The sequence below is a fragment of the Acinonyx jubatus genome, chromosome A2 (assembly GCF_027475565.1).
Source record: "Acinonyx jubatus isolate Ajub_Pintada_27869175 chromosome A2, VMU_Ajub_asm_v1.0, whole genome shotgun sequence".
In the NCBI taxonomy this organism is placed as follows: domain Eukaryota; kingdom Metazoa; phylum Chordata; class Mammalia; order Carnivora; family Felidae; genus Acinonyx; species Acinonyx jubatus.
In genome coordinates this window covers 158913435-158922316 of record NC_069383.1, presented here as the reverse complement: position 1 = coordinate 158922316, position 8882 = coordinate 158913435, and the positions used below count along the sequence as shown (strand labels likewise).

The 8882-nt window shown below is 39.5% G+C and overlaps 2 protein-coding genes across 2 annotated transcripts; both read left to right on the top strand.

The window, feature by feature from the left end:
- The first annotated feature begins 229 nt into the window (after nucleotides 1–229).
- LOC106979020 (olfactory receptor 7G2-like) lies at nucleotides 230–1213 on the top strand. Its single transcript, XM_015076780.2, has one exon. The coding sequence runs from the start codon at nucleotides 245–247 to the stop codon at nucleotides 1181–1183; it is 939 nt and encodes a 312-aa protein (XP_014932266.2). The 5' UTR covers nucleotides 230–244; the 3' UTR covers nucleotides 1184–1213.
- A 6112-nt stretch (nucleotides 1214–7325) lies between these two features.
- LOC106979025 (olfactory receptor 7G2-like) lies at nucleotides 7326–8275 on the top strand. Its single transcript, XM_015076784.2, has one exon. It carries the CDS (start codon nucleotides 7355–7357, stop codon nucleotides 8273–8275), a length of 921 nt encoding a protein of 306 aa, XP_014932270.1. The 5' UTR covers nucleotides 7326–7354.
- The last annotated feature ends 607 nt before the right edge of the window (nucleotides 8276–8882 follow it).

The following is an 8882-nucleotide window of genomic DNA, read 5'->3' as shown; positions in this document are numbered from 1 at the left end:
AAAGATTTCTTTTTGTTTAAGTATTGGCTCTCCAACTTCAGTGTATATCAAATTTATCTGGATGGTTTGTTAAAACTTAGATTGCTGGTCCTTACTTCAGAGTTTATCAGCAGTGTATCTGGAGTGATACCAAGAATTTGCATTTCTAACTATTTCCCAGATGATGCTACTGTTGCTCATCCAGGGACTATTCACTTTATTTTATTTTTAACCCATCTTTTCCATTTCCATTAGATTCTTCAAAATGGAACCCAGAAATCACACAGGTGTTTCAGAATTTCTTCTCCTGGGATTGACAGATGATCCAGAACTGCAGCCCTTCCTATTCTGCCTGTTCTTGTCTATGTACCTGGTCACTATCCTGGGAAATCTGTTCATCATCCTGGCCGTCAGCTCTGACTCACACCTCCACAGCCCCATGTACTTCTTCCTCTCCAACCTGTCCTTTACTGACATCTGTTTAAGCACAACCACGATCCCAAAGATGTTGGTGAACATCCAGGCACAGAATCAGAGCATCACGTATAGAGGCTGTCTCACCCAGGTTGGATTTGTCCTGGCTTTTGGTGGTTTTGAAAATTTTCTCCTTGCAGCAATGGCCTATGATCGCTATGTGGCCATTTGTCACCCCTTGAGGTACACCGTTATCATGAACCCCCAACTCTGTGTTCTGCTGATTCTACTCTCACTGTTCTTTAGCATTGTGGTTGCCTTGCTCCATAGTCTGATGGTGCTGCGGTTATCCTTCTGCAAAGACTTGGAAATGCCTCACTTCTTCTGTGAACTTGCTCAGGTCATCAAACTCGCATGTTCTGATACCCTCATCAATAACATCCTGATATATTTTGTAGCTAGCCTATTTGGTGGTATTCCTCTCTCCGGAATCATTTTCTCTTATACTCAAATTGTTTCCTCCGTTTTGAGAGTGCCATCAGCAGGGGGAAAGCTCAAAGCTTTTTCCACCTGTGGGTCTCACTTGTCAGTTGTTTCTTTGTTCTATGGAACAGTTGTTGGAGTGTACATTAGTTCTGTAGTTACTGACTCTTCCAAGAAGACTGCAGTAGCTTCAGTGATGTATGTTGTGGTTCCTCAAATGATGAACCCCTTTATCTATAGCCTGCGGAACAGAGACATGAAGGGAGCCTTGAGAAAACTCATCAATGGGATGCCTTCTTTGCTGTGATTGTGCCATATGTTTTGGACTTGGGTTTCTAGAAGGAGGCAAAGGGGTAGGAATCCTGGATGAGCCATAATTCTTGATTTTTCCATCACTGAATTCTTCTAAGCTAGCCAGGCAACAGATTGCTCAAGCTAATTTTAACTTGGGGTTGAAACATACTTTGCTTTTTTTGATTAGTCTTATGATGTTTGACACATGATTTTAATTCTCTAAATTCAGCTTCTTTGCTTGGGTTTTATGCAGAAGCAGAGCCTGAGGCAAGGGTTCTAGTTATAATGGTTTTTTGGGTTTGGTTTCTTTTGTTTTGTTTTGTTTTGTTTTTTTGTTTTGTTTTGTTTTGTTTTGGATCACTGTCAGAAAGAATACTGAAGAAAGTATATAGGACAGGGAAACTATTGAAGCAAGACTGTGGTCATATCTAGAGACTAGCTTCTACCTGATTTCAGTGTAGGGCCATGGCAATTGCACTTAGGAGTTATACCTATAATACAGTAGGGGAATTGACCTTTTATACACCTATTTAGTAATTAATTTGTGGACTGTAAACTGTATGTCTGTGAGGAAATTCATCACCTACCATATTTCATTGTATTATCTATGAAAATTATGTGATTACATTATCTCAGTGGTTTGAGATGATTGTGAGATATTCAAACTTTATCAGTGATGAAATCTTCAGTTGCAATAAGAAAAAGAATCCCTAACTCTAATATTACCAACAATATAGAGAGCTATCTTTCATTACAGGCACTTAGAGGCAGGGAATGTACAGGAACAGGTAGTAGAGATTCATTCAGTCCTCCATGGGTTCTATTGACCTAGGATTGGTTCTCCTCAGGGTCATGAGGTAGTGGCACCAGATGGAAATGTCATATTTGGGCATGATTCTCAGAGAAAGAACTCTGATTGTCCTTTCTTGAGTCAGATGATTATAGAATTTTCCACAGAGTCAACTAGAAGAGTCAACTAGAACCACAACTGCAACAGGTTGTATGGTGGTCCTCAAAAGAATTTGTCCATGTCTTAGTCCTCTAACGTATTAACATTTTGTGATAAAAGAGTGAATTGTACTTATTTGGAGTCTTTGTATATTAGCTTATTCCCCTATTTTCTAGGTAGCCCTAAATAGAATCACATGTGTCCTTATAAGATAAACAGAAATGGAAATGACCCAGAAAAAAAGAGGAGGCAATGTAACCATGGTGACAGAAATTGGATTTATGCAGCCAGTATTTAATTTCCAGTATTTGGTCATTTTCTCCCAGCTGTACTGAGATATAATTATATATAACATTGTGTAAAATTAAGGTATACAATGTGCAGATTTTATACCATTGCATGGGTAAAACCTCCATCCTGGCACTTAATTACCATTTCTCTAGTGGTGAGAATATTTAAGATTCTACTCTCTTATCAATATTTAAGTATATAATACACTGCTATTAGCTATAATTATCATGATCTATACTAGATCCCCAGAATCTGTTAATTTTATAACTGAAGTTTTATATCCTTTGACCAACGTCTATTTCCCCCACTTTCCAGCCCCTGGTGGCTCTGTTTCTGTGAGTTTAACTCTTTTAGATTTTCCACATATAACATCATACAGTATTTGTCTTTCTCTGTTTGACTCATTTTATTCAGCATAATGTCCTCAAGGTTCATCCAAGTTGTCACAAAAGACAGGATTTCCTACTTTTTCATGGCTGAATAATATTTTGCTGTATATATACTATGTTTTCTTTACCCATTCATCTGCTGACACTTAGGTTGTTTTCATAACTTGGCCATTGTGAATAATGCTGCAGTGAACATGCTAGAGCAGATATCACTACAAGATCCTGATTTTAATTCCTTTGGATCTATACCAAGAAGTGGAATTGCTGGATCATATGGTAGCTTTATCTTTAACTTTTCGAGGAACCTCCATGCTGTTTTCCATTGTAGCTGCAGCAATTTGCATCCCACCAACAGCGCACAAGGGTTCCCTTTTCTCCACACCTTTGCCAACATGTTATCTTTTCTCTTTTTTTTAAGAAATTACTTATTTTAAGTTCACCCATTTATTCTGAGAGAGACACAGAGAAAGAGAGACAGAGAGACAGAGAGAGAGAGAGCACATGTGCAAACAGAGGAGGGGCAGAGTGAAAGGGAAAGAGAGAGAATCCCAAGCAGTCTTTGCACGTCAGTGGGGAACCCCAGGCATAGCTTGAACTCATGAATCATGAAATCATGACCTGAGCTGAAATCAAGAGTCAGATGTTTAACCAACTGAGCCATGCAGGTGCCCCAAGGGATGACATTCAAATGCCACCTTGTCTCATGTTGGTTTCAAATACTAGAGCAAGAACTCTATTGATTTAAAAATGAAGTTATATAGAAAAGTTAACATGTGATAAAAATAAATTGATAAGTGCATGAATATATTAAATTCATTAAATAATGGAAAGTTTGTAATTAAGTATTAACATGAAGCAGCATCTTTACCTATTAAATTATGGCTGAAATCACACTCATTTCACGGAGAATATAGATGAACCAGCATACTATTGCCTTCTCCATGACATCGTAATTTCCCATAACTCTATTTTTTAAAAAGTGTCATAATTTCAACCCATGATCCACTGATGTGAAAAAAATGTACACTGAAACCATCGTGATGAAATTGAAAATGTTGTTTATGAAATTCTAAAGTCTTGTCTATATTGATCACAGTCAGAATTGTTTACAGATTATAGACTAAAATCTGCCGTATGAAATATACAGAATAAAAATTAATGTTCAAGAAACATTCAATGACTCTTGGAAAAAATCATCACTGTTTGCATTTTTATGTAGCTTATCTGTATTTATAAATATATATTTTTATACCCACATATATAAACTGTGTTTTCACACTTAGAGTTAGAATCTGGTTTCCTGATATCACTAATTAGATAGAGATGCCCTTGCTTATATCTAAAGACAGGAATCCAAGGGCGCCTGGGTGGCTCAGTTGGTTGAGCATCCGACTTCAGCTCAGGTCATCATCTCATGGCTCCTGAGTTCGAGCCCCGCATCATGCTCTGTGCTGACAGCGCAGAGCTTGGATCCTGCTTCAGATTCTGTCTCCATCTTTGTCTCTGCCCCTACCCCGCTTGTGCTCTCTCTCTCTCATATAAAATAAACATTAAAAAATTTAAAGACAGGAATCCGGGGCGCCTGGGTGGCTCAGTCGGTTAAGCATCCGACTTCAGCTCAGGTCACGATCTCACGGTCCATGAGTTTGAGCCCCGCATCGGGCTCTGGGCTGATGGCTCAGAGCCTGGAGCCTGCTTCTGATTCTGTGTCTCCCTCTCTCTCTACCCCTCCCCCGTTCATGCTCTGTCTCTCTCTGTCTCAAAAATAAACGTTAAAAAAAAATAAAGACAGGAATCCAATTAGAGAAGGATGGTGTGTCCACACATGCAAAGTATGTGAAATGGGGGTGAGCATGAACAGATGGAGAGAACTGCATGGCGTGTGTGTGTGTGTGTGTGTGTGTGTGTGTGTCCTCACGGGGTCAGGGATCAACTATCCTGAATTCTTTTCTTCTACAGTTTTAGTCTTTAAGGATCTACACTGTCCTGGGATCCAAATAACAATAAAAGTGTTTGTCTAATGAGGAGCTTTGGATATTGAACCCTCAGGGATGCAGAGACTGCAAATAGTCTGTCTATGACCAACTCACTCAACAGCCCTGCCCAGTCAGGAAGCAACACGTGAGGCACCTCCCAGCAATGATCCCACTTGCCTAGAAATGCGGGGCTTCACTCGATCGCTCTGCCCTTATCAGAGACAGACCTTCTGTTTCCATCACTCAAATCCAGAGAAGATGTCAAATGTCATCCAGCAATGATGTCAGCCAGGTAACAGAGAGTCTCTTAGACAATGCTTTGGACATGAGGGAAGGTGTTTACTAGAGTTGTAACCCTGCATAGCCATGAGGAAAGTCCATGCCTAAGATGACCAGTACTAAATCCCCAATGGGACTCCTGCTTGAATATCATCATCTTGACATGTTATTTTGTACCACCTCAACAATGCTAATGAGGCTCTTATTCTGCTAGTTTTCTATTCCGTCTATTTAATGGCAGGAACCATTTTGCTCATGAGCTTAAATCCTCCCTTTCACAAACATGATGACTATTATGAAATTCTCTGACACTTACTTGTATCCTTTGGTGGTGGAAGGGAGAGATATCAGCTTCATTTTAACTCCCATACATTATACAGAAGAATCTTGGTGTTATATTTGTAGCCTGGTTGTGAAGACCTAGAAAAAAGAAGTGTAGACTCAGACACACAGAGCAGGCTATCTCCTTCATCTGCACATTCCTTTTTATAAAAATACCATATATTTTAAATTATAAGAGTGGCATAGATATTATAACAATAAATTTAATATGCTACCATTAACCCATTTCCAGAATTAACACACGTTGGCATTCTACTATATCATCTCATGTCTATTTTTTTAATTAACAAAATAATGTAAATGCAGAAGGCATTCTTTTCTTGTACCCCTTATTTCCCCCTCACAGAGGAAACACCAGTGTAATGGTGTCCCTCAAGCATGCTTTCATGTTGTATGTGTGTATATGTACATGATATGTGTGTATATATTTATGGTATTTTATATGAATAATTTTATCTCTTGTTGGTTTTCATTTCTTATATTGATTCACAGATCCAATTTCTTTTAATATTTAATTTATTTTAATTGCTTTATGTCCATGCCAAATAAACATTGATATATTGATATTCCCCCCTTTCCCCTGTAATATGATCAAGATTCTCAAAGGGACTTTCAGCATGTAAACCCATTCCTGAAATTTGCAATTATCACACTAAGGATGTTTTCTTACTTTTCTTTTTCCTCAACTTGCCCAAACCCATCCTAGGAGTGAAACATGCCAGATGCTGTTGTTTATGACAGAAAAAAAAATCACAATAGGAAATGTCACTATGAGGGTCTCATTAGCTAAACACTGCGCAGACTGATTTAAGCCTATTCATTTTTTTTCTTTCTTTTTTTTTATTTTAACGTTTATTTATTTTTGAGACAGAGAGAGACAGAGCATGAACAGGGGAGGGGCAGAGAGAGAGGGAGACACAGAATCTGAAACAGGCTCCAGGCTCTGAGCGGTCAGCACAGAACCTGACGCGGGGCTCGAACTCACTGACCGTGAGATCATGACCTGAGCCGAAGTCGGATGCTTAACCGACTGAGCCACCCAGGCGCCCCAAGCCTATTCATTTTTTATCATCACAACTCCATAAAGTATTCTGATAGTTCCTAATATACACACAAGAATACCGAGATTCTAATACAGTTAAAACCTTTTCCCTATTCACAAAGCAAGTACGGCAGCCTGGATTCAGTTCAGAGTGTGTGGATCTAAGTAATATACCAAGTGATTGATCCTCTGATGGCCACTGTGTCCCACAAGAAAAGACAATCACTATTGCGCAGGGACAAGCCTCTTAGGATGCCTGGTGCCAGTGTCATCTTATGAGTCTGTCTTCCAAAGACAAATTGCTATTATTTTTATATGTCTATGCACTTCATCCTTTCTCCCATTTAGCTTGGGCTTTTTGTTGTTGTTGTTGTTGTTGTTGTTGTTGTTGTTGTTGTTGTTTGTAATCATGTCACCTACTGTATTAGCGGAAGAAGATCCCTAAAGATGAGACTGATTTTGTAATTTTATTCTTATATTTCTGATTGTTTGAAGGTGTGGAATAATTCTAAAGGAATAATGCCATGTCTTCTCTATTTCATTCTTGACTTGACACAATGTGTTAGACACTCATTGCTCATTAGAATTTTGGCTGATTAACTGAATGGAGGGAAGAAGATGAGGGAAAGAAGAAGGATGCAGGGAGAAATACACAGAGGGAAAGATTCAAATATCCATTTAGGTTCACAATATAGATAAACATTTTTCTAGAACAGCAGTTCTCAGACTTTATCATATGTCAGAATCATTGGAGACCTTGTTAAAGTAGACTGCTGATCACCCACCCTGGAGCTTTTCCTCAATAAGTCTGGAGTCCAAAAATTGCAATTTCCAACAAATTCCCAGGTACTGCTGCTGTTGGTCCCAGTGACCATACATTTTATTCTCTTGTCACCCAATATTTTATATCAACAACATGGAACCCAGAAACCAAACGGATGTATCAGAATTTCTTCTTCTGGGATTGACCGAGGATCCAGAACTGCAGCCCATACTCTTCTGCCTATTCCTGCTCATGTACCTGGTCACCATCTTGGGAAACCTGGTCGTTATCCTGGCTGTCATCTCTGACTCCCACCTCCACACCCCCATGTACTTCTTCCTCTCCAACCTGTCCTTTACTGACATCTGTTTAAGCACAACCATGATCCCAAAGATGCTGGTGAACATCCAGGCACAGAATCAGCACATAAGTTACACAGGCTGCATCACCCAGATCTGCTTTGTCTTGGTTTTTCTTGGTTTTGAAAATTTTCTCCTTGCAGCAATGGCCTATGACCGCTATGTTGCCATTTGTCACCCACTGAGGTACACGGTCATCATGAACCCCTGCCTCTGTGGGTTGTTAATTCTACTCCCCTTGTATGTTAGCATCATGGATGCCCTCCTCCACAGTATGATGGTGTTGCAATTGTCCTTCTGCATTGACTTGGAAATCCCCCACTTTTTCTGTGAACTTGCACAGGTCATCAAGCTTGCATGTTCTGATTCCTTCATCAATACCCTCTTGGCTAATTTTATGGCTAGTACACTGAGTGGTATTTCTCTCTTTGGGATCATTTTCTCTTATACTAAAATTCTATCTTCACTTTTAAGAATGCCATCAGCTGGCAGAAATTATAAAGCCTTTTCCACCTGTGGGTCTCATCTCTTAGTTGTTTCCTTGTTCTATGGGACAGGATTAGGGGTGTACATTAGTTCTGCAGTTACTGACTCTTCCAGAAAGACTTCAGTAGCTTCAGTGATGTACACTGTGGTTCCTCAATTGATGAACCCCTTTATTTATAGCCTGCGTAACAGGGATATGAAGGAAGCCTTGAGAAGAATCATCAGGTAGGATAACTTTTATTTAATGATTCTGTCATCATATTTGGGTCAGATTTTTAGAATGAGTCAAAGTAAAAGGTATTCTGGTGTTTCAGATCTATCACCAAGATCATCTAAAATGACTAGATAACATGATGGCCACATCAACTTGGGCTTCATATCTGATTTTGTGATGTTTGACAAGTGATTTCAAGTGTCTAAATTCAGTTCTTTGGGTCATGTTCCATAGAGGGAGAACCTGAATCCTGGGATCTTGTTATAGTGATTTTGGGGGACAGCATGTTCAGAATAAGGTGGGAGGAGATGGATAGGGCAGGCAAAAGGTATATGCAACATCATGGTTACAGGTACAGACTAGCTTCCACCTTATCCCACAGCTAGGGCCTTGAGAATCTTCCCCCAGACAGGCATACACCGTGAGGCAAGAAAGCTGGCCTTTCTTACTCCCACGCAGTAATCACTGAGAGTTGTCTCTATCAAACTCTATCTCTCTAGAGCAACATAAGAATCCACCAAACTCAGTTTTATCATCTGCAGCATCAGTGAAATCTGATTATCTCTGTGGTTTTAGGCAGTTGTGAGATATGTGAACTTGAAACTGAAAGTCTTTGGTTCTT